This window comes from Ptychodera flava, chromosome 13, assembly GCF_041260155.1.
Source record: "Ptychodera flava strain L36383 chromosome 13, AS_Pfla_20210202, whole genome shotgun sequence".
Classification (NCBI taxonomy): Eukaryota; Metazoa; Hemichordata; class Enteropneusta; family Ptychoderidae; genus Ptychodera; species Ptychodera flava.
This window is the reverse complement of record NC_091940.1, coordinates 9,480,684-9,507,379: the sequence shown is the minus strand read 5'-3', so window position 1 is coordinate 9,507,379 and position 26,696 is coordinate 9,480,684. Positions and strand designations below refer to the sequence as shown.

The window sequence follows — 26,696 nt, the reverse complement described above, 5'->3', positions numbered from 1 at the left end:
CTGTCGAGTAGCATGGCTGAGTAGAATACAAACACGCACCGGTCCAGGCCTGTAGCCTTTGTACTGCATGCCTGACAAATCGTGCTTCATGACTTCACTCCAAGAAACAGACAATTTTGATTGGGTAAATTTTGGAATTCCACCGAATTGTAAACATTTATGATTTTTCAAAGAAAAGTTTTGTTCTGTGCTTTTTTCTTTATGGGTCATGAGATGACTCAACTCACTAGCATGCATTATAGCTTTCTCCTATGAAAGTTATATGATTGTCATGAGTATATGACTCGCTACTTGGTAATCGAATGAAATTAAAATAAAGCCTAAAATGATAGTAGGCGTTAACTTAAAATTAACCGAACATGGTTTACTTTTGCAAATAAATGTGTGAGATGATATCGTCAATCATTACCCTTTTATAGTCTGAGACTCTTCTAGTTTCAAAGTGGTTTTGACCAGTGCATGCATGCACCCTACACGTTTATTCCTGTGAATATGTAAGGGTATAAAAGCAATGCACGTTTTCAATTATAATTTCAAAACGATATTTTTTCTCTAGCTTGTTTGTGTTTGAAGGTCACTCTAACGAAAGAGTAACTGTCTGTGGACTATGCTAACCCAGATCGTGTTAGGTCTGGATGGAAACTGAAATGTTAGGTGATACCCATAGGTATGTAAAAAATGTCTGATAAATAAGACCACCAATCTGGAGAAAAAGAAAGCGGGCTGATAGTGAGAAATGCAGAAGGGAAATCATCGGTTGACCTCAATGGGTGACAATGTTTCAAAGTTGGTGATGCATGAAAGTTCACGTTTTGATCTATTTTTGTGCTGATAGAATGCATTTTACAAATGCCGCTTATTTGAAGGTGAAAACGTCTGTGAGCGGGTTTGTTGAAGTGTTTAGATACTGCAGTGCGTGTTTTATTCCGAATAGTGTACACATGCCCATAAATAAGTCTTTTAAGCTCTCATTTCGTTTCACAACATATTGTTTTAGACATTTTTGGCAGGTGATAACATACATTAAATTGCATGTGTTACAGGTGATGTTACCGGTTTAAGTGATAGATATTCCGGGCTGCATTAATCACAGCGTCCAGTTGAGCCAGGACAAACGGAGTTTGGAGTTCTTGTGAGTTTAGCTCGTAAAAGAGATTTTCTTATATTGGGTGGCATGGCTGTTTATAGACAATAATCGGTACATTAGTAATAGCTTTGGTGATTTCTTTATCATGTGCGATTTGACGAGAATGTTATTTTAGGTAGACTGGGATTAAAGATGAAAAAAGAGGAATTCTTTTTTGAAGTTTGTTGGCGTCAGTGGATATTGGCGTAATTAACTCAGTTCTATATCAATAGCTTTAATTGCATTAATATGTTTATCAATTTTATTAATAATGTAACCGCTGTCGACGAAATGTTCTTTCATCTGTTCGGTGGCACTGTCATAAATAGTTTCGTGGTGCAAATGCGGCGTAATCGAATAGTTTAGCTCCCTGAGATAGATCTAAACGTGAGTTTAGGGTAGCAAAAATTGAACCAGAGGTAGGTGTGACGATCTGAGGGTTTGCTGTAAATGGACGTAGGAATTTTATCTTGGAAGGGAAGGATGAGTGACTGGGATGGGACATTTATAGTGGGTGGATTTGATTACAGGAGTGGTGGAAAATTTGCAATTCATTTAACCCGTAAATCCAAATCAAACAGCTATCATCTGTAAACCTTCTCCATCTCTGAGATTTAAAAACGCAACCTTGTAAGATTGATTTTTTCAATCTTGCCAACGGCCACTGCAGGTAGCGTAGGATGGTGCGACCTTTGACCCTATGGCTGTATCATGTTTTTGCAGGTACATAACAGGTTTTGTTGACAACAAAGAAGTTGTGATGGAGAATATATTCTAGCATTTCGCATAAGTTCCGGATTGTCTGTACTGGAAGTTATGACAACATCACTGACAGCATTAAAACCAAACTCATGTGGTATTGTTGGTATGCAAGGATTATCCATGGTGACGAGAAGAGCGTTATCAGGGGCGGTGACTTGATCAAAGCCTTGGCAATGGTGGTTAGTGTCATGTATATAGGATGGTAGAGATTTGACAATAGGCTGAAGATGGTGGTCGACGAACGATGCGAGTTGGGTAGTGAGAGTTGAACACTATGGAATTATGGGATGAAGCAGGTTGTCCTTCTTGCATACACGTTAAGGAGTCCGTAAATATGATCGGGTTTGGGTTCTGGAGGTAGAAGTTGTGAAGCTTTCTTTTTTTAATGATCCAACATTTTATCTTCCAGAGGTTGATTTTTTCGGGAGTTGGTCGTTGTTTTGTTCAGTAGGGTCATTTGGAAGTCGTTGATATAATTTGGTATCCTGGAGTTTTTTTCGACATTCGGTGGTGTACCAGGTGAGGGTGTCCATGACAACGATGCTGCCTCCTTTATCAGCCGGTTGGGTTTGCAATATAAACTCTGTTTTTAGGGTTGTGTGAATGATTTCCGTTCGTCTTCCGACAAGTTGTCCCAGGATTTGGTTGTGGGGTTTAAGATATCACCCTCTACCATGTTGAGGAATCTCTCTAAATTTTAGTTACTGCTAGCAGGAGGGACGTAGTTTGATTTTTCGGGGGGGGGGGGGGAATAGTCTATTTTCTATGTTTGGCTGAATGGTATCACTGTCATGCCGGTGCATGCGTCGTATCATAGAAAGAAGCTTGAACTGACGACGAGTGATGATTTAGAACTAGAACTTGTTTATTGAATACGGAATCATGGCTAGGCCTCACGGCCCAGCCACTGATACATCAGTCTGTCAGTCTGCCTGTGAGTGTGTGGCTGCGTGAGTCGGTGTTGTCTGGGTGAGTGAGTCTCCCTGCCTGAGTGATTGTGGCTGACTGAGTGAGTCGGCCTGAGTTAGTTTTTCCGAGTTAGTGTGTCCATTTATAGTAACGTGGCTATGTGGATACCGACGCCATAAAGAATACAATCAGATGACATGTAATACCTTGATTTCTACCCACGTTAGAAAAGATACAAAAGTACAAATTATCACTTGCTCGTGTGTGGCATGCTACAATTCTTTTGTTTCAAACCCACGCCATGAATAAATTAAAATGATAACAACAGCTCAATATAACAAGTGGTTGAAATACAACATGGGGGTAGTACGCAGAGTAACTCCATGAGGGACAAGTTACTCTGGGGAATTTTTAAATGTGTAAACGAGTTAGACTATGTTGTCGATACCGTGCTGGCATTTCGTGGCGCCAGTATTATTAGAGTCCAATTAGAGAGGAATTGCTCGGGATTTATCTCGTCCGTGGACGCTTAAGTCTCCAGAGCGGGAAATATTGATTTTCTTAACGCCAGTTTGGAAGATTATGACATGGGCCCATTTCGACATACAAAATGACCTCATTTTCAAAATAAAATGTCCGTTCCCTGGGAGTTGACAAAGTACATTTCTTTAAAAGAAAGTTGAAACACGTATGATTCAGAATCATAAAATGCATGACTGGTATAACCTAAATAATCCTAGCGTCTTTGGCGGGTAATAATTGGACTCGTTTGGCCTCGAAGAATAATAGTAAAAGGCGTGTAGGCATTCGGATGGCTGACTTTGTGCGTCTTCGTTGGACCATCTCTTCAACCTGTTCGTTGATCTTACTGACAAGAAAATCACGCCTGCTTAGCGTAAAACGGAAATGGAGACCAAGCATTGGTGTTCCACAAATCTTTGCAGAAAAATGGCTATCAAATGGACTCTCATTCGTAAGAAAAAAAGTGTGATTTATAAAGTGCGTAAAATAATAGGCCTACATTTTGTTTGTTGGATGATACACTTTTTAAAGGGTTTTGAGAGAATAAAAAATGAATGTTTAGCGAAAGTAAAACAATTGGATTTCATACAAAGGCTGATTTGCATAACTGAGGGCACAAGTAAACACGAGAGGCAACATTAAAATACAGAAAGGAAACTACAAATTATTTTAGGTTAATAGCGATAATGTATTTTATGATTTTGAATCACACGTGTATCAACTTTCTTTTAAAGAATTGTAATTCAAATTGTGATATATCCTCAACTCCGAAATGGACGCATTATTTTGAAATCGAGGTCATTTTCTATTTCGAAACAGGCCCATGTCATAATCCTCCAAAAGAAAATTAATATTTCACGCTCTTGATACATTAGGCCAAATAAATAAATAAATTGTGGTATTCCGATAACATGGTTGTCAAAATAAGGGTAGGTAGGTTGGTAGGGATTTTTTTACAAAATATTTTTATTTTTAAATACGCATTTTTCAGGGGTTCAAACCCTGTAGCTGTTAACAGTTCCATCATCAGATTGGATTACTGGTTGACATGTATGTTTGTTTGAATGTCATAGAAACTGAACTGTCTGGTCATAATTCTTTGACAGCAAATTGTACTGTTAAAGCACAGTCCGGTTTCAGACCTGTTGTCTTCGGTGGTGCATGGTTATGTCCATTGGTGGTGCAAACTGCCGGTCGCCCGCCATTAGAACTTGAAATGCATTTTCTTGGCTGTCGTAATTCCTCAACTTTCGCAGTCGCTCAAAATAAAAGTGAATCACGGTCACTGAGTGAATGTATTTCACGTTGAAGTTCATTGTAGCATCGCCAACTTGGATATTTATCTGCTGGACTTCAAACCACGGCCCAGCCGCAATACTGGCAAACTCAGTGAAATCGAGAGGAGTGTCTTTGACTTGAAGGAAAAACCTTGGTCGTTTTGCTCAAGAATTTGTTCGAATTTCCGTTTCCCATTTATCTTCCTTGCAATGATGGCATTTGCAAAACGTACGTAATACAGTACACGTTGTGCGTATCGCTGGCCGCCATATTGTTTTTTACGTATGTGCAACTAAAGTATGCTTTGCGCTGGTGTAAAAATAATGAACGTACAGCTCAGGCAGACGCCCTTGCTGCTGACCTGATTAATAAGAATGATATTCAGTTTTGGAAGCATGTTGAACAACAGTCTTCTAGTCGTGTCTCACTTGCTAACACAGTAGGGGGAGCCACTGGTCATAAAGACATAGCGTACATGTGGCATGACCACTTTAAAGATTTGTTCTCTTCAGTCAGGACAGAGTGCAATAAAACATTTGTAGAAGACGCTTTATTGAATGTTAAGCCATCTAATTGTATGTTTACAGTTATGGATATCAAATGTGCTATTGAAAAGCTGGACAATGGTAAGGCATTTGGACTTGATGGTATCTCATCTGAGCATCTTGTATATGCTGGTGATAGACTTGCTGTACTTTTAACGATTATTTTCAATGCTTGTATGACACATGGGTACCTGCCTCCAAGTATGATTTCTACTGTCTTGGTGCCTATTATTAAAGATAAAGCTGGTGATGTGGCTGACAAGAGTAACTATAGACCTATCGCCCTATCCTCTGTTTTCTCAAAGGTTTTAGAACATGTTCTGTTAAAACATATTGAGTCTTACTTGTACACGTCAGATAATCAGTTTGGCTTTAAGCTAAACATTCCACAGACCAGTGTATTTATCTTCTGAAGGAAGTAATCCAGTTTTATAAGTCTCATAAGAGTCCTATGTTTTTGTGTTTCATGGACGCTTCTAAAGCTTATGATCGTGTTAACCATTGGACACTTTTTAAGAAACTTATTTTAAGAGGAATTCCACTTATCATTGTAAGGCTAATTGCCTTTTGGTACAGATATCAGCAAATTTGTATTAAATGGGGATCTGTTGTATCCCCTGTTTTTAATGTTTTAAACGGTGTTCGGCAAGGAGGCATTCTCTCGCCACTTTTGTTTAATGTATATATTGATGAGCTGAGCTCTCGTTTGTCGACTTGTATAATTGGTTGTTTATTTGGCGGTAGAATTTTAAATCATATTTGCTATGCTGATGATTTAATCATTTTTAGTCCCTCAAGCAAAGGCTTGCAGAAACTTATCTATGTCTGTGAGATCTATGCTAGTGAACACGATATTTTGTATAATCAGAAAAAACCCTGTCTGTATGATGATTATTCCGAGTGGGTTTAAACTTCTGAATGTGCCCGTTGTTCATCTTAATGGGTTGAATCTCACTTTTGTAAATTCATACAAGTATCTTGGTGTTTTTATTCTAAGTAGTTTTATGGATGACGATGACATAAGCAGACAAGTTCGTTTACTTTATATCCGTGGCAACTTTCTTTTCAGAAAATTTGCATATTGCTCTAGTCAAGTTAAAGTTAAGTTATTCAAGTCTTTCTGTACAAATTTATATTGTTGTCATCTTTGGTCAAATTTTAAATTAAGTTCATACACAAAATTCGTGTTGCATATAACAACTGTTTCAGACGGCTTTTTAATCTCTCTAGGCGATGTAGTGCTAGTACTATGTTTGTTACGTTCTCTGTGTTATCATTTGGCGAGTTAATGCGTAAGTGTGTTCATAATTTTATCAGTAGAATACAACAATGCACAAATTTTTACGTCAAGAATATTTATAATTGAACATATATAGATTCATATCAGTGCAGGCATTGGAGAAATATTTTATACTAGCTAGTATTTTTGTCGGTTTTTGAATGTGAACAATTGTACTTTCTGCTACCATTTTTTCCCTTTTTTATGTAACGTCTATGGGCCTTGAGCCTGATTTAAATAAATAAATAAAAATAAAAATAAAAAATAATAAATAAATGACGTCAAGGGTTTCGCGCTAGTTCTCGCGTGATTTTCTCTTCATTTCTTGCGTGCGTGATTTTGTGGGATTTTTTCTCTTTTTTTTAACTTCCGCGTCTATATAAATCTAAAACGTCTAGGGTCGGCGGGTAAAAAAATGGGTAGGTCGGGTCATCGGAACAACAAAATTATTTTTGGAGCTTCTTTCCATTTCATGAAATATGTACGCAAGTTTGCATATAAGCCGTAATCTGAATCATCTGAATAATTGCGTAATGATATCAAGTAAAAAGTACGTTTACAAATTTCACTGAAAATGTTCAAACCGCCGTTAAATCAACATAAAAGCCACGTTCTGTTGGTAATACAATACCATACTGTTCAATACCATGCGTTCCGGTACCGTTCTGTACAATACGTTCCGGTGCAGTACCGTTGATTATTATACACCTACTGCCGTAACCTATGGGAGTTTGACCGTCCAATAACTTTCCGTATTTTGTATAGTACGCGGAGTCCCGAATACGGGAGACGCGCGACGCGCAATTTCAGGGGTTTGTAGCAATTTTATTTCAACAATCGCGCGCGTTCCACTCATATCGCGCGTGCCGCATCCCTCAAAATTTACCATAGAATTAGTTTATACGGACGATTAATGGAGGGAGGTGTATAATAATAGGGTTATACACAAAATACGGCCCTGTATGGACTCGGGCTCAGTGAGTGACGTATTGGACTCGCCTTCGGCTCGTCCAATACGTCACTCACTGAGCCCTCGTCCATACAGGGCCGTATTTTGTGAATAACCCTATATTATGGCGGTGATTAGACACTTTCTCTCAGTAAAGTGCATGTTGTAAGGCACTACTTGATTCAGAAACAATGCCAAATACATCGATTTGCTATCGTTAATGCGAATGTGTTCATACGATCGCTTTCATGCGGATGATAAAGTACAGATTGAAACTGGCGATCACCGTCAACTTACTCTTAGTCTTGTCTAGCCGGCTGCCCGCCGACAATGCGAACTTTGTAGCTAATGATCTAACAGTAGAAAATGTTCTAAGGATATGCTTGATTATGTCAATCGTTTGTGGCAGAACACGTTCGATGACGTCGTGCTTCTGTCGTGGTCTAAATAAGTACGAGCACTAACCTTGAACATTTTCGTGATGCCAAAGTTTTTTTAGCTGGACGATGCTTGCTGTCGTCGTCTAAATAAGCGAGCGACCATCCACTACATGAATCAATGCTCACGAAGTGTACAGGCAATGTAGTGTACCTACCAGCCTGAGGACAAACTATTTTCGGATACGGATGAGAAGAAAACAGAAAAGTCAAAAACGTATTCTTTATACATCAAATCTTTTCTAACGACGTACTTCTGTGCGCTCTTTTGCTTTTGGACAGTGTGATTGTATAATTTTCCTAATATACATATATATCTATTACCATTCCCCTGCTGGTCATGTTGTACAAATGATTTATGCCATCCATCACACCGCGGTCACGGTCATGTCAATTTTTTGATAATTTCAAATTAAAAACCTGAGAATATCGAAGGGAATTTGTACGCATTCCTTTAACAATGCATCACTCAGTTCACGTAGTCATGTCGTTGTTCTTCATGACTGATATACATGTACATATTAGCGATATCCATCTGACACTGTCTGCCATTTTTATTGACTGTTTTACTAGCCCACAGTAATTTGGCAAAAAAGACCTACCAGCAAAAGGTTTGGCGACACCAAGCTTAAAATATGTAAGCCTTACGTGACTCTTTCTTTCTAATAAAGTCTGATATCCGTAACTGTTCCCAAAATTATTACGTTTGCACAGTAAGCTTACAGCACAGTAGAGTAGAGTAGAGCAGAGTAGAGCAGAGTGAAGTACGGTACGGTACAGTAGAGTAGAGTAAAGTTCAGTACAGTAGAGTAAAGTAAAGTTCAGTACAGTAGAGTACAGTAGAGTATAAAGTAGAGTAAAGTAGAGTGCGGTTTGGTGCGGTTTGGTGCGGTTTGGTGCAGTAGAGTACAGTAGAGTAGTACAGTACAGTGCAGTGCAATGCAGTACAGTACAGTGCAGTCAGTACAGTACAGTGCAGTTCAGTGCAGTGCAGTGCAGTACAGTAGACTAAATTGCAATGCAGTACAGCATAGTACAGTAAAGTACAATGCAGTGCAGTACAGTAGGGTATCAATGCTCCTTTACCTGTAATGGTTTCTTGCCGTACTGTATCTTATCTCCCGTCTCTGTGCCGTACTACTGTACAGTTCCTGTACCGTAGCGTGCTGCACATGTATTAGAATCCTTGCCGTACACACCCTAGTTTTGCATATACTGTAGGAATGTATGTTTATAGTACCCTTTGACCCAAATTTTCAATGAACTTTTAAGATCATTTTAAGTAACCATAGTGACTGTTGTTAGATACTATGGATTGAAAATTTGACGTAAAGCAAAAACGAAATCTTATTCTGGACAGAGAAGTTATTAGATTTCAAATGTATGTTTGCAGTGATATTATGGGAGCGATAGAATGACAAATGATGTTTATGAGAGCGCAGCCTTTCACTTCCCTCTAAATGGTTTATGCCCCTGAGACTACGAGCTGATTTACAGCATGTTTCCTGTGATTTGGACGTTTTAATGATCTCCTTTGAATTTGTTCTGAATGCATGCGAAAGGCATGCTAAATACTGATGCATAGTAAATGCTATGTACAAATTAGTATATTTTGAACATGAAGAGTCATCTTTGCACGTTTGCCATCACAACTAATGTGTTGACTAACGTTTACGACAGTGAATAGCTTGCAAAAGTCGACAGTGTATTTGAAGGTTTAAAGAACTTTTTTCTGTTTGTTTAAGAGCTCAAAGCCTGGCAAGGAAATATTTAATTTTCAAGACAGTTTGGGAGACAACGTCCATACGTTCCAGATTCTGTCAGGAAACAAGGTAAATGTATGTTGGGTTGATGTTTGGAATGTCTTAAGTATTTTATCTCTGAGTTACACAAATAGATTTATGGGAAATGGACCGTAATTTATTTCAGGTCAAGTAGCCATACGTAATGGACTCACCACCGTCAAGCCCTAGTTTAGTCGTGCTGAATAATACACGGAATATGGGAAATTGTGGCTCAAAATTATCCAAAATGTTGCAACGAAATGAAAATAGATGTAAAATTTTGGATTTCTTTGACAAGTGTAGGCTAAACTTGATTTACGACTCGGCGGCCAGTTTTAGTGGGTGCTGGAAGTGTCAATTGCGTTTAGGCAATACTTGCTGAGAAAATGAGAGACTGATTCTGCGTATACATTAATCTCCTTCAAAATCAAAGATAAAAATAAGGGACCACCTTGCGAATTTTTGAACTAGTAAAACAACCCAACCCCCAAATTTACTGATAGTCTGAAATTCAAAGTGGGCGCTATACCTCTATATAATCTGCAAGGGGAAATGACTCTCCGATTTAAAAACAAACAGGGCCATGGAAACTTCATTATTCAACAAGCTTTAAAATCAGCCCACACAGTCAACATACCAGCAATTTATCGTTAAAATCAGGGAGACTTTGTATATTTTCCTTTGGCACTTTTGCACCCTTAAGCATTGCCACCCCACACCATGCTCTAAGTGGTAATTATTGACGGGAACCACGCAGAAGAACTCCTACGTTTACAAATATTTCTTTCATTTATCAAGCTGTGGGCTCAGTCAGTAATTTTCCTTAATTGCTTTTCGTAGGACGACAGGTTCAAGATAAGTCCCAACGGCACTTTGGTCACAAAAGGTTTTTTAGACTGTGATATAGTCGCTCATTACAAGCTTAACATTTCATTCATGGTAAGTAACTGGATAATCTTTGTTCACCCAAAACTGATACACAACATGCACACATGTGCTTATATAAGTGTGTTAACCTTTCATTGATATACTGCGGCTACAGTTCAAGTAGGCACCGCTCTTTCGCGAATTATCTATAGGTAAGCGGACGAGTAGGAGGCGGTTTACGGAATTTAACGGTACAGTTTGCCAGTAAAAATCCGAGGCCCGCAGGGCCGAGGAGTTTTATGGCAAACTGTACGTTAAATTCCTTAAACCGCCGACTACGAGTTCGCTGACCGTGTTATACCACGAATTTGCCGAGTTTTAGAGCCTTGTTTGCACGCCGAAAGTTTTTATTTGTAATTTTAGTGCAGTGCAAGATGAGACTTTGGCAGGAAAACATTGACGCGTTTTGACACCTTGTTGAACGAAAGTATAAAAAAATAACCCATGATTGGATAAAACAAAGTTGACATGTGTTGCTATTGTGTGCGATGACGTGGTTGAGCACCTGGTTTGATTTGAATTGTACGAATTATGTTTGATTGATTGGTTGATTGAAAGAAGTGAAAAGGTGTTTGCAGATCGACGTTAGAGTCACGCTTTGCTCATTTGGGTCGAAAACTTTGAGCAGCATACACACAATTGCCGAGTCGCTCTACGTATATCGATATGGCGGATGAAGTACAAATGAAAGCTGTATCCGGTGCACTTCAACTACCAAAGCCAAAGATGGAAAAGAACAGTCCCCCTGTCACGCCAGTGCTAACGGCCACAATCGGAAGACCAAGCTACACAGCCACGTCAGAGAAAGGCGCAACAGAAACTGCAAGTACAAAAAAATACGTGTAGATCCACAATGACTGTGGTACTGCGTGTGTGTTTGCCTGTAGCTAGATTTAACTTTACCAAAGGCGACTGAAATCTCCATATTCAGTGTTTGACAACTGACTTTGAAGTCTTAAATTTCAGCTTCGAATGATCGTGATAACAATAACCTTAACACAGAAGTGATATTTGCAATCAATACCGTTATTTCACGGTGACCTGTAATTGATTTTGAGATGTACAGTCGTGCAAAATTAATTCAGTCCGGTGATTCTTTTAAAGTGTCTTTACTCTGTACTTGATGGTGAAATAAATTTCTTCTGGTATAATGTCTCGCATTTGATTTTTTTTACTCGTCGCCACGTGACTTTCTTTTGTTTAAAAAGTGTCCATTTTACAAGTTCTTTTGTTTAAAAGTGTCCGATTTACTAGTAAACCGGACAGTTTTTAACAAAAGAACTGTCCGATTTACTAGTAAATCGGACACTTTTAAACAAAAGAACTTGTAAATCGGACACTTTTTAAACAAAAGAAAGCCAGGTGGTATATAATAAAATATTCGGTTATGGAAATTAGAGAGTATGGTTAGAACAATGGGCACGAGGCGGAGAGTGGTATAACTTTACGATGTGTATACAAATCATTCATCTGACAACGTTTGACAGCTTGTACACCCATGGAGTGGGAAACCTATGACAAAGGGCCTTAAAATCTGATACAATAATAACAGCACAGCTGTTAGAACAGCCAAACCAGCTGAAAGAATTTATAGTCGGCAGACGATTAAAATAATTTAGAAACCAACGTCTTCGAAATTAGAACTGGGAATTTGGACTGACCCAAATTTGGAATGGACTTAAATATTTTACTCTAATATCATATATAAGTTGCATGGATATTGACGATGTCTAGAAATGTTGAGTCTGATGCAATTTTTCTGTGAAAAAATGTTTTCGGCTATGCAAGCATTGAAGTGGTGACGTACATAATGCGCTTTCAGCAGCGGCAAAACCTGACCAGGTGCAAGTTATCTACGAAAATAATTCCTTTATTTATTTTTAATATACGAACAATTACCCGTTTTCGTTGTCCAAAATGCTTTTTATTGTAGTTTATGAAAATTTGCTGTCACGAAGACTTCGGAGACTGTACCATCTCTGCTTTTATAGCGGTAACTGTAGGTCCATGCATGCATGGAAGTGGGTCTGCTTAACCGCCGGAGTCAAAAAAGTAAATGAGTCACAACTAAGATTCATAACATCTTCATTTTGTTTTGTCCATGTCTGTGATAGGAAGATTCACGACAAAGTGAAGCGATGTTGGGAGTGAATCTCCTAAACGAGAGTGACTGGCCACCATATTACAACTCAACGTGTGAAACGCCAGTGTATACGGGCCCTCCCACAGACCCTGTAAGTGATTGCTTGACTGTGTACTACTGTAACCGACAGGAATGATAATAATACGGCTAGTTTTCAATCGGATTCGAACCCACAACATACGGCATCAGTCGCCTAGCTGAGAGGCCACAGACAGAACCACTCGGCTAAATCTCCACTCCCAAAAAAGAGTGGTTCAATAGCCGGCTGAGTTGTTACATTTTTCTGACTGAGACCGCTCAACACGTTGTAGAGTTCGTGAAGCACTCATGCACGCATGCTCACTATCATACATCGCACATACGCACTTTATCGAAGCGAAGAAACAATTTCATCGCTTTAACTGGGCGAACGATAACCTCGGGGACATGTACATGTGCATGTATGAGGCCCGTCGTATCCCAGTCTCTTCTTCATTGTTGTAATATTATAATTACCAATTAGGTCTTAAAATTGGAACTCAAATAGGATAAATTCGACAAAAGCCACTATATTCTTGATATTTGTTTGATGCAATCTCGATTTATTAAACAATTTGTATGTAACCTGTTAAGTTAATACTTCAGAGAGGGGAGGGCGGCCAATAATCTATAACATTTAAGTTTTCACTTTTTTCTTTTTCAGGCCGGTTATCTCTTGTTCGATTGTATCATTGGCGAAGCGAAACTTCGTACGTACGATTTTGAATTTTTGGATATAATCTTTGCAGCGGACACCAACAACGGCCATTGTAAGTGACTTAACAATTATTTTGAACACAAAAATCTTAAATCAATGACAAGTCCCCCAGACTTCTTGGACTTATGAACATCGCTGGCTAGATTTTGAATGCTTAGATAGTCATTTCAGGAACTGCCCGTCATGTCCTTGTTGGGGGTTACATACTCATCAGTACAGCTATTCTTGATATCCCTGTTTGCATGTCCAAAAAGCTAAAGAGAAAACGGAAGTATTTTGTAGCCAATGATAAAAGACAACAATGATGCAAACCAGCATTGTTAGGAATAAAAAAAAGACAAAAAAGAAAATCACACCATCGCATCACTTTTGGTGAATAGCAAGCATTATATTTTTGGCCTAATCGAAGCCACAAATATCAACAAATGGTACTGCAGAACATTGTTCTACGCAAATATTGTATTGCTGACATCCATTCGTTAACATCAGATATCAGCATTTTGTCAATGTCAAAGAATGCTGGCCCATTTCTAGTTGAATCTGTTTTTGGTATTTATTAACGTAAAAATTAAAAGGCTTGTAGTTACATTTGTATATCTGTCATTATATTACCATGCCCTGCCCGTCGCATTTTGATTGGTCGAGCTGAACCACGTGACTGACCACAAATACACAGTAATGGTTTGTTTACAGGCCCGTGAATATGAATAATAAGATTAGCAACTCAAAGTATCGTAACTTTACAGCTCAAACGTAAATCATGATCAATCACAAAATAAAATGGAGCACTTGTAGGTCAAGTTGAGATACTTTTTTCTGAAAACATCTCCGGATTTGCCAATTTTTTACAGCGCGCGTGACAGTGCGTCGCGTATTGCTCAGTTTCTGGGGCCCAGTTGTCGTTCGCTCCTGAAATTTTCGGAAATTTTGACGGTTTTCTTGGGTTCGCTGTTAATATAATGGAAATAACAGACTCCGCTCTGACCATTAACGTTTATTTGTGGGCGCGGGCTCGAGGAAAGCCAAATTAACGGGCTCGGCAAGCCTCGCCCGTTAATTTTTGGCTTTCCTCTCGCCCTTGCCCATAAATAAACGTTAATGGTCATCGTGTCGCCCGTTATTTCTATAGTATAAAGTTAGGTACTTCTTTGGATACCTTAAGAGGGCTGATCAATTGCAAATGGCTGCCACACAATGATTGCGCATGCGGCTACTCAGCATGTTCACAGTCGCATTTCATACGAACGTTTTCATCTCTTTTGAACATATTTTCTGTGTCACAAATCAACTCTTGCACTCAATATTCTTGGCGGTGTATTTTTAGTCAATTATTTCATGAGTACAGCTAGTTGAAGAACTCTCAGTGAATAAACTCAATTTGTGCAGCAAGCAATAGGGCCAAAATTCACTGAGAGATAATGGGTCAACCACGGCAAATTGTAAGCGACATTCACTTTCACAAACTTTTGTTCCTTTCCCTTCTCTGCATGGCAAATATGTCAAGACGACTGTAAATGCAAGTTCTGAACGGCGAGTCTTTCTACTTGCTTTGAACATCCTCCTGAAAACAACGCGTAGTAGCTGTGAAATTGCTCTAGTTCATAGATTAAAAGCTATAGCTGGCACACTAATTACAGATCCATAGAAATATATAATTTCTTAAGCGCAGTGCCAGTGGTAACAGCAGTACAGCTGAAGACGTGTAATGTACAGCAACTGATAGCCACGTAAAAAGTAATGGCAATGATGGCAGTGACAGCAGATCCACAGTATTGCCGTATAGCCACAGTATTGCTGTACACAAGTCTACAAAGGTTTCCATTCCATTACGTCACATCTGCAACCCCGACCGTGCTCGAAGCCCATGGTGTAATGTAACTCTTTAAATGATCATTTTGAACACTTCTTTTAACCTACAAGGTAACTCTGCTTATGACTATTTTCACATATCTTTTAACTAACTAGGTGGCGGAGATCTTTTTTTAGATTTATTTGACCCATTCGATATTCTTTGTGATTTAAACTACAAATTCAAACAACTAGAAGGACCACCAATTCCACAACCTAAAGTCAAGATCTACAATGACAGGGTACGTACCATCATGTATTTTGAGAAAAAAATGATTTGTTTCCACATAATAATGGCAAAAACATTTGTACACATATGTGCAAGAGGGCAATAAGTGAACTGTATTTCCCCCATGAAAAGGGCAAGGGATACTGGCATAACCAATGATATCACTGAAACAGCGCATTGTCTTACAGTATTAGATATTTTCGAGTTCAGTGTTCATTTCACTGCTTTTCAAGTAATAAACTATAACAAGATATCAGAAATTCAAAACATATGTATTAGAGAGAGAGAGAGAGAGAGAAGAGAGAGCGTAAGAGAGAGGAAGAGAGGAGAGAGAAGAGAGAGAGAGAGAGAGAGAGAGGATGGTACAAGGAATCACTTACGAATGCTCGCTTTCCTCTAGAATACTTTTCCCAGGAACTTTTCCAACGATCCATCGTTACTCGGTGATTGTATCGGAGAGCTTCATCTTCAGCATTATTCTACCAGCGCACCTGTGGGTTGGCTCATATCTGTTGTTCCTGAAACGATGATGTAATTGTTTACACAGTTCAGGTATTACTTATCAGTCAAGGTGAGCTGCAAACATTAGAAAAATCGAGGGCATTTTATTACTTTCTTTTAATGTCATCCTTGTATGTACTATACAGATGCTTTGTAAAGTAATGTCACATGGACTTCTTCATTCAAGTAGTTGTTGGGTTACAGTTAAATGACATAATGTCATTTAAGAAAATGGGTGGATACAAATTGGTTGTTACAATGTATTACTCGCACCATATTTGAGGATAAATTACGGCATGTGTGAGTAATGACGAACGAATACTTTTTAATGACTGTTTCATTGTCCAAGAGCTTTGTCCCAATAAGAAGTACAAAATGCTGAACGAAATTTAATTTGATAGAATTGTATTTAGTAGTGCTGAACAGGCTAGGTGTTCCTTCGCCCGTTAACGTTTGGTTTTCCACTCGCCCATACCAAGCCATGTAATAGGCGATAATGATCCACGTGTCGCCCTTTATTCATTCATGGAGTTCGAATGGATTGTGGATAAACAACTCATGCAGTGGTGCTCGCATATAGTCCTAATGCACCTGTAATGCCGTTAACGGAGTAAGAGTTCAAAATGATTATGAACTTGGCGACTGGCTTTCTTAATGATACATGTCTTTATTATAAAGTGTTTTTTGACAACAGTAGAGTATTAACAGTGTAAGCTGGTATTTGTTCAAGTACTGCATGGAAGAGCAATTGACTGGAACTAAGTTTGTTAAATTGGCCCTCATATAGTACCCTGAGCACATTTCGCGGGGCATACAACCCTCATATTAAAGATAAAGCATCTAGGTACGAAAGTGTTAACTTTAAAGCTCAAAAGGTATATATGAGGGGCATTGTAAGATATCACGAACTATCCACTTTAATTACTTGAGACCATGTACAGATACAGGGCAGAGAAAAGCTGGTCCTACTTTTATGAAACTTCCAACCAACTAAATGTAAGGCCGTCTGCTTGCCACCAAACACAGATCCGTTTGCCGAATTAGTTGAAAATTTGAATACGTTTTTGAAATCTATCAAACTCTTTATTTATGCATTTTTCTGGCATTGTGTTTTATAGGCTGCCCACAAGGTAGATACGGTTTTCTATGTGATAAAGATTGCATATGTCAGAATGGTGCTACTTGTCATGGGTTCAATGGTGCGTGTAAATGCTCTAAAGGATGGACAGGACCAGCCTGCGATATAGGTAAGTAAATTTGATTCCTATGCGGGTCCGGATTCATAGTATCGATTAACCCGTGAGCCAACCCAAATCACAAAAAACAAAATGTTTAGACTGCAAATACATACCTTGAATATTTAATCGCCTTATTGGATGTACTAGTCACCGACGTCTTTGCTGGATGAGTAAGTATTTTTTGTTCTGATTTCGAATCCGACAGATACAATTTTCTGAATTCCATGTTCAAATATAGACGCAATACAAAGACAACATAATGCTCAGCGTTAAAAATATGACATCGTCATATGCTGGGAATAATAACTATAAAGGTTACAGCCCCATGCTTGCAGTACGTAACGCTTCATTATTTTGTTTATAAACGTTCGTTGCATGTCCGTACGAAGAACACAATTGATCCAAGAAATAACAGGAAAAAACGCTTACCCATCTTAATGCAAAGAGCATGGTGCAATGTAGTAAACAAATCTTTGGATACTCTCCATGTTATACCACGCATATTTCTTTCATTGCAGCATCAAAAGAGATATGGATACTACATACAGATGGTGAGCCGATCTATGGTCAAGGTTTTGATCTTTCCTGTCACTACAACTTTGAAATCAACTCTGCATACGGGACAATCTGGACGTTTTTTAATGGTTCATCTAGCAGAATACTACAGGGTCCGAGAGAGCATATATCTAATGAACCGCATAGCAGGTTAGTATATTTCAAATAGGGCGATGTTGTCTGATATAAAAGCCTGTTGTCTGACATATAAGCCGGGATAACTATAAAAGAGGTCTGTTCCTTTTGTATGGAACAGACTAATGAAATAATTTTAGAACAATTATTTGATTGTGAAGTTGAGAAGCTCAGCTTTGAAGATTTTGACACTGTTTGTTTTATTTTGCATCGAACTACATCGAACCATAGTTATTATTTAATGAATTTGCCAGTGCAGTGTTTCGATATTTGAGTAGAATTTGAAACTTACAAAAATTAAATATAACGTTTTACTTTGTTTTGAACAAGAATAATAGAGACAGAAATATATCTTTAATCGACATGGCCATGTAATCAACAACAGTTTGTTAATATTAGACATATTCCTCGGATAATTTGATAATAAGTCATTAAAATGTTCTGGTAATAAAGAACATCATCCTTCACCATTGCAAGTACTGTAATTGAACTTTTCACAAAGTTTTCTTTCTTTCTGAGGCCTCAAACAAAGTCTACATGTGCATATGCGAAAGTTTTTGAGGACACCGGCAGCATCGCTACAACATCACCATTCCTTATGTCGCGGGAGTTTTAGAACAGCTCTGAAGAATCTTCCATAAGCGTAAAATTTCGAGAGATTACATTAAGTGCGTAGGGAAGAATACTTATGGATTAAGAAATGAGAGGTCAATAGACAAGTCCTTTATGGCAGGAGGAAGTCATGTGCTACAAAATATAACTATTACACAGTATAATTTAGAATTTTCAAAGTTTCAAACAGCTCCGAATTGTATCGTCACCTAGGGACTTCACATTTAATTCCCTTTGTTATATTTCAGTCGACTAAAAATTTTGCACTTCAACGAGGAGCGAGTCGGTTCTTACAAATGTTCAGTTACCGATCAAGATGGAGCAGAATACACTGCTGAAGCTACTGTTACGTATGCAGGTAACTAGTCTCTATTGTTGTACCTGATAAAATGTACCTGATAATTTAACACCTGATCGTAAACATGAACAACGTCAAATGCATTGTACCGTTTCCTCTTGTTCACAGGAGCACTGTGTTTTGTAGTTTTTTTAGTATTGTATTCTTAAAGGAAAAACAATTTAAACCATTGCATTTTCCTATCCTTCTCACTGAACTTTGGGTTGAATACAAAGTTGGTAGCCTTCCAAATCATTATTGAACATATACAGACAGCGATGTTGAGTTTAACACTGTATATTTCCATTTGACATTGTAGCTGGTCAAGAAACCGTACTTAAACTGTTTTTGACAAAGGAACTCGGGAAAATATATCACAATGCACCGTATGGCTGATGTACCTTTGAATATTTGATAAGCCATATTGATCGCAAGGTTTCCATATCAGTCTTATCTTTATAGAACTTGGTATTTATGTCTGCTGTTGATCATATTAACTGAATGTAGTTTACTGAACACTGTACGGTGCCTTATAAATTAATGAATGGTGGCTATGCTTTTGATAGGTTGTGCAGAAAACTTATTTGGTGATTTCTGCAACAGCACATGCGATTGCAAGCACGCCTTACGATGTGATCGATCATTAGGCTGTATTTGCCTAGATGGATGGACTGGGAAAACGTGCGCCTTTGGTGAGATTTCTTGATTTATACAAATTCAAAATATTCGTTCCTTCATGCATACTAAGTATTAATTATCTAAATTGTTGATTCAGATTATTTTTCATTTGTTCTCATTTTTCGCCCTCACTCCACACTAATTTTGAAATGGACTATCAGAATTTTTGACATTTTGAAATTGGAACACGCTTGACTAAGCCTCAAATTTTACCCAACAGACATCCAGGCACCAAATATAACTAACTGCCCGATGGACCAAACAGTGTTGGCAGAAGTTGATAGCAACTCCGCCATAGTCAGCTGGACGAACCCAACAATAATTGACAATTCAGGTCAACCAGTTCTTTTAGAATCAACTCGAGAATCAGGGGAGAGATTTAGCATTGGAAATTATGACATCTTCATGTGGGCTTGGGATCAGTCCAATAATACAGCGCTTTGCAATTTTTCGGTAATTGTTGCTGGACTCGAAGAAAACGGTATGATGTTTTACAAGTTCTATAATTACACTGTATAATGAAACTTATAACACTTTAAGATAAAGATAATGTTCTATTGTTGATTGAACTACAATTTGTACATTTATTTGATTGAAGAATCTATTATATCCATCCGTAAACCCTTAATTTTAAAATTAATTTTTAGAACATCATCATATGAAATAACATTATTTGGTGACATTTTCAACCCCAAATCATTTGTATTGGAGAGATATCATACACGGCATTTGAACAACATTTATCTTGAGTTGCCTTAATGTCTGGCTCCCAGTGTAGGCTGTGTTTTCTCCACAGAAACACAACAAGACATAACAGCCATGTATCAGTGCCGATAATAATCATCCGTCCCGTACTGTAATACGATGGCAAATTAGCAGAATGATGTAAAGAATTCAGAAAGAATGCTGAACTTAGTGCATGACTGATCAGTACTTGTGATTGGGCAAAAACTGAAACTTTTTCCTGCAAACTTGTCATCTCCAGGTGGAACAAAATATTTACCAGTCTATGTATGGTCAATGATACTAACGAGTATGGTTGTCATTATTCTAATCCTGCTGGTGTATATTGCGAAAAAGCAATGGCCTTACGTATCTGTAGATGGAAACGACCGAGAGTTTGAAGATTATCTTCAGGCAAGTGGTGAATAAAAGCAGTACACCATAGGTGCACATAAAGTGATGACCTTTTGCGTTACTAAGCACCTAATTACACATGTTTGAAGTTTATTTTCTTTCATATGTAGTACTTTCGCTAAGACTAAGCAAAAAAATTGGGCGGCATTTGTCTATAGCAAATATTTTAACACATAAATTTTTCGAGTTACGGTATCTAAATTATAAAACAAGAATTATATATATGACTGTGGATTATGAAAAGCTATTGAGAACCCGATTTCTTTAAAAGTTAATTTTTATTCACTTTGCTTTCGGTAAGACTGTTTTATATTTATTCTTTCTGACTAGGAACATTTACCAAAAGAAGCGTTTGCTTGGAATGTTGAGAGAAAAGCCTTGAAGATACTAGAGGACGAACCCATTGGCGTCGGGGAGTATGGACGAGTCTACAAAGCTAGATTGAGAATAAATGGAAGAGAACGAGTAGTCGCCGCTAAAACTCTCTGCGAAAGTGGGTCAAAATTCTCCTAATATACGTATTACGATAACTGAATGTTCACAGTTAATATAGTTCTTTGTAATGTGTCATGCTTGCATTTTTCCATCTTCACCTAAATTTGTGCCAGAGAAGTTTCTCATAAAAAATAACATTTTCGACAGTAAATATTCAAAAGATAGGAACTCTCACAATCACTGTACAGTATGATAATCTGTATACATACTGTGAAATATTTTTTTTAAAGATTTATCATAAGAAAACCTTTCCGTCCATAATATTTTTATAAAAGTGAGTTCTTTGGTTGATCGTTAACCGAAAGTTTTTGAACTTAGACGAGATCTTCGTGACGCATTAGAGTAGGGGCACCATTTCATGTGCAATCTCATTATCATGTTTTTACCATGAGTGTAATTTTCTTTCATTTCAATTCAGCTCGTTCAGATGCAACAAGCCGAAAAAATTTCGTAAACGAAGTCCGGTGTCTGCTAGAATTAGCATGTCACCCTAATGTTATCTCCTTTCTTGCATTCACATACTGGAGGTAAGACTATATTATATACCTTCACATTTACGCTTACTGCTACAATAGGAGAAAATGTATTCCAAATATTTAAACAAATAACTTAAATTAGATACAGTGAAGGATCACAATCAATTAAGGAGATGAACGAGTAAAGTTACCGAGCTGATTTTACATTATTTTTTTCTTTGTTTTTCCCTAAAATATCCTGTCTTGTTGGTTACATTCATTTTCACTTTCTCGCTGTTGAGCTGCAGGCGCCATGAAAACGAGGAAGTGACGTAATCGCCTTGTGACAACGTCAGCTAACAGAGTTCAAAACGAGGTCACAGCATTATTATTTTTCGGCTGGCCATGACAATTAGAGCACATTTTTACATGTACACGTTAATTAAAGAAAAAGGTATACATTGGCCAATTTTTTATCGGATGAGCCTCATCAAAGTCGAGCTACCGGTCTCGGAAGTCAACCATGTGACATTGATTGCTTCTACCTCCATGAAATGTAGAGCTCCCAAAAATAATAAATATGTTAAAAAGCAATTTTCACAGGAACAAAGTATTTTAAAAAAACTTTTGCCAGAATCTCGGCCAACGTTGTTTTGACACCCAGGCCGCTAACCTCAGAGTTGAACATGCCTGAGCTACGTCAACGGGTCATGTAGCTTTGGAATGCGTTAACTGCTTCAAGCTGACAAGCAAGTTGGTAACATCACTTGCGCTGGTTTTCACTCGCATATAACTAAGTAGCAATTGAGTGAAAATGAATGTGACTGATAAACATACGGTCGTTACGGGCATGGTTTTTAATTTTCCAGTTTTGATTTTCCAGTGAACATTTGTTCTGTATTAATGCCTTGTTGTGAGAATTAAGGGGGCGCTGCACCAAGCACAGTGCATTTTGCTCCAAAATCATTTTTTTTGCAAATATTCATTCAATTTTAATTAATTTGTTTACCCAAGATAAAAAGTATTGGATGGGTTCACCTTTTAGATTATCAAACAGTCGTAAGTTACGGGATGAAGAAGTGTTAATTTATGGAAATTTATGCAAATCACCATATTTCCGAGCTTCTCTTTTCTCTCAATTCCAATATTTCCAAAGAATTTAACTCTTTTCTGGCTGGGTCAAATTTTCTGAAATTTTCACATTATGTTCTTTAAATGCTATGTAACAAAACGACTATTTTATTTGGCAATAAAGTTCTTACATTTTGAATAAGGGGCATTTTAAGTTTGCTCATGTTTTAATAACTTTTTTGGAGTGTCAGTCTTTCAACCCATGCCATTTTAGAATGAGCATAGATAATGCAAAACTAAATAGTCGTGTTTTGTACATATGCTCTTCTTCCGAATGAAATATTACATTTCAGAGAATAGTGTCAACTTTTTGACTTCAATTTTTATCATCGATACCAAAATTGAGGTTTTTTACCCCAAATATACACCTACTTCATCCTTCGAGTAAACTGTTACAACCATATTAAACTTTAGATTCTCTGCTTTTTGAAAATATATAGTATGAGGGTTTCCCTGTCATCTGAGATGAGAAATGTTCCTTTGAAAAAAACTGTTCGCAACATATTATCAATGATGAAATCAAATCCTATGTAACTAACACAAGGTCTTTTCTTAACTCCAAGAGCCAAAATACATACTGACAGAATATGCATCCAATGGGGATCTGAAGAATTACCTTATATCGCTGACATTACTCAGCACAGGAAGTGAAACAGTATTGATAAAAGTTGCCAGAGACATTGCCAAGGCACTGTCATTCATGTTCACCAAAGGTGTAATGCACAAAGATATCGCTGCTCGTAATGTGTTCCTGACGAAAGATTTCACAGCCAAGATTGGAGATTTTGGACTTGGACGAGATGTTTACGAAAGACTTGGGAGTGATTATCATTCACTTATCTGGGTGGGTGTATGATGATATTTTTGTTCTTTTTATGTTCTTTTAAAAAACTAGTAAAAGATTTCCAATCTTTGAAAAACTGGCAGAGGCAATAATTCTTAATGTTCCACTGCAAAGACATAAAGGTTATATTATGGTGTATGCATGCAAGTAGATAACATGTTTAATGAGACTCTATTATTTCTTTCATACATGTTTAGGATTCATGCTGTTATAAGCTTTCTACATCTCATTTGCTGTATTCTTTTGTATTGTCTTGATCGTTTCTATGTTCTGTTGTCTGATAATCTGCCAATATGCCCAAGCCATTTTCTATTTATCCATTTCCATCTTCCTCCATGGTAACAGTGTATTTGCAACATTACAGAGGTCTCTTGGCGGAAAGAGGGTTCTCCTTAGGTTACATGGATTACATTTCATTCGTACTCAAAACAACCTTCCTGATATATCTCTACACAGGTAAATCAAAATTGTCGATTTCCTGTACGATGGATGCCTCCAGAGTTTCTCGTCGAGGGAAGGTTTTCACTTGAAGGAGACCGGTAAGATGTATATCGTTTACAAATTATGTGATTAATAACGAAGCATATTATTTTAGCTAAATGAATGGAACGCTGATACTGTTTCCTCTGTATATTATCAATGAAACCTTTCAAAAACTATTTCACTTTTTTCCAAATGAAATATCAGTGTGTCAAGGCACATTCAATATAACAAGTAAAAACAAGTTGTCGATGACTATATATATAGATTTATTTTCTCGTATAAAAGTTAAAGGAAATGAAGGGCTTAATTTTCACTCATTGCTGCATTTGTCATATATTAAGCAATGCTCTGATATCTTGCAACCAGGCAATTAAGTGTCTGATTTTTCGTTTTTTATAGATGGTCATACGGAATACTACTCTGGGAAATAGGTTCGCTTGGTAAGTGCAAACGATCACCATGTTGAAAACAGAATTATGCGCTCACACAATAGACATTGATATTTTTCCGTTATAAAACATTTGCACAAATTTTATCTCACATAAGCTTTAAGTCTAATATTACATACTTGTCTTTTGAAAAGGCGGTTCTCCTATGATGGATGTTGCAGTTGAAAATTTACTTGAGTATCTACAACAAGGCAATAGACCAATAAAACCAGAGGGGTGTACGCACAGAGCGTAAGTAATCAAATATTTGGTCCGGTACATGTAGGTTTAGAAAGTTTTTTTCTTAAACTCAACTAATAGGTGGGCATTTTTTATTCTTTTCCATAGAACCATAATTTATGATAATTTTTATGTCTTGAATCACAATGTGGCTTTGTTATATCCTTCTGCCAATACCACTCGCCGACAAAGTTAAGCCAATAGCACTAAAGCTAGCAATTAACAGTCCACATATTTTCTAGCTTCCAGCCCGTACCAACATTAAATTATCATGATTTAAGAGTACCAATAGTGTACTAAGTATGTCTAGAGGCGGTATAAGAATGTTTATCATTGTAGACTGTTATATTTCGTCTTTTGTAGATATCAAATCATGCAGCGCTGTTGGCATGAAGACAGGTACAAGCGCCCAACACCAGACCAACTAATAGCTGAGTTCGAATATATGTTAAGAACACAAGTGAACATATCTCAAGTACGTCACCACTTTGCTTCTCCAAGATGTCTTTGTCATTTTAAACACTTAAAACAATCGCAAATTGTGTGAGAGTAGAAGATATGTACTGCCATAATTTGTGTAAGCTTATTTATGTTTCAAAGCATTTCATATTTTTCATCATTTGCAGAGATTCTTCACTGAAGCATTTAAAGAGAGATTTAGCAATAGGACGAGTGACCAATATAGTAGCATGGATGAGCTGAATGATCTGAATGACTAGAGCGTGCGACTGGAATATTCAAGACTTATTCTCTAATCTACCAAAGGCTGCATGAGATAGTGCCCTGCAGTAATGCACAGCTACCTCAAGAACCGGATATATAAGCAAAAATTCTGTCTTGGAACGGTTAACATTAATAGGAAATAATATTTTGACTGGAGTCTAAATTCATATTGATTGATTGATTGATTGATTGATTCATTAATTTATTTATGAACCAACAGGTTGCCCAAATTACAGGTTCATTTCCTGAAGAAAAGAGAAAATATAAAAATGACAATGAAAAACAAAACCAAACATGACAAAAATGGACAATGAAAACAAAATATAAACTAAGACAAGAAACAAACAAGTAAAAACAGATAACAGCGTGTATAAATCAATCAATAGCTGATGTAAATTGCATCTAAAAAGTAATAAAATTACCTAAAATGTCTAAATTTTGTTCAAAAAAGTTTTGGTTCGGCGATAAAAAAGAAAATTTTTAAAATATTCGAACGATAAGAAGCAGGTCTAAAAAGAGGTGTATGACGCAGAGCTATAGGGGGAGTATAAATATTAATCTGTGCAAGTACATCAGATATGTTGTAATAAGAATTTACAATTTTGTGCAGGAATGTAATATCTTAAAATGCCCGTCTGCTCTTCAAGGTGGGCAGCTGAAAATTTTTACAAAGGCTGTTATACATTTCATTAGGATATGGTTATGAGAATCGATAGCAAAGATGTGTTATCCATATTTCTGTACCCTCTCCCGTTTCACAATCAAGTACCTTTGTTGAGGAGACCAAACTTAAGAACAATGTTCTAGTTTCACCACTTTTGTCAACACTTGGAGTACTTTGTCTAAACCATATGCCAAAGACCTCGTCTAGAATGTACGGAGAAATTCATGTTAATGTAGAATCAACACATTTTGCAACTGTTTTAATTCATTGTGGAGGATTTAAGTCAACGATATTCTCTACAGCAAAGATAAAACTACACATACGTTGATGATACTCATAATTGTTAGATATCATGTTTCAGTGTCTATAATTTTCAAGATCAGAGAGCTACTATTATCCGGGTGTATTTACACATGCATTTTGGAGATTGTATCTGTTGATGAGCGTTGGGTTATCAGAGTTTACGGCGCCCTCTTGAGGTCCGATACCTGAAAGTGTGTTGACAGAGTATAGGAGATCAACCACTTAGTTGAAATTTATTTTTGTTCATTACATTTATTATTTTG

General features: G+C 37.4%; 2 protein-coding genes across 2 annotated transcripts in view; both read left to right on the top strand.

Moving 5' to 3' along the window:
• The window catches only part of LOC139146984 (uncharacterized), a 22,970-nt gene extending 1,790 nt beyond the window's left edge, over positions 1-21,180 (top strand). Inside the window, exons 3-12 of the mRNA XM_070717838.1 lie at positions 9,553-9,639; positions 10,432-10,530; positions 12,633-12,752; positions 13,344-13,449; positions 15,363-15,487; positions 15,875-16,005; positions 18,764-18,873; positions 19,751-20,011; positions 20,516-20,667; positions 20,998-21,180. Coding sequence (XP_070573939.1) covers positions 9,553-9,639; positions 10,432-10,530; positions 12,633-12,752; positions 13,344-13,449; positions 15,363-15,487; positions 15,875-16,005; positions 18,764-18,873; positions 19,751-20,011; positions 20,516-20,667; positions 20,998-21,180 — 1,374 coding nt within the window. The remainder of the gene's footprint in view (positions 1-9,552; positions 9,640-10,431; positions 10,531-12,632; positions 12,753-13,343; positions 13,450-15,362; positions 15,488-15,874; positions 16,006-18,763; positions 18,874-19,750; positions 20,012-20,515; positions 20,668-20,997) is intronic.
• Positions 17,098-26,696, top strand: LOC139147345 (fibroblast growth factor receptor 3-like). Its single transcript, XM_070718402.1, has 13 exons — positions 17,098-17,222; positions 17,732-17,918; positions 18,764-18,873; positions 19,419-19,544; positions 19,751-20,011; positions 20,516-21,160; positions 21,581-21,689; positions 23,312-23,592; positions 24,049-24,131; positions 24,475-24,515; positions 24,659-24,755; positions 25,107-25,218; positions 25,370-26,696. Exons 7-13 carry the CDS (start codon positions 21,656-21,658, stop codon positions 25,460-25,462), a joined length of 741 nt encoding a protein of 246 aa, XP_070574503.1. The 5' UTR covers positions 17,098-17,222; positions 17,732-17,918; positions 18,764-18,873; positions 19,419-19,544; positions 19,751-20,011; positions 20,516-21,160; positions 21,581-21,655; the 3' UTR covers positions 25,463-26,696.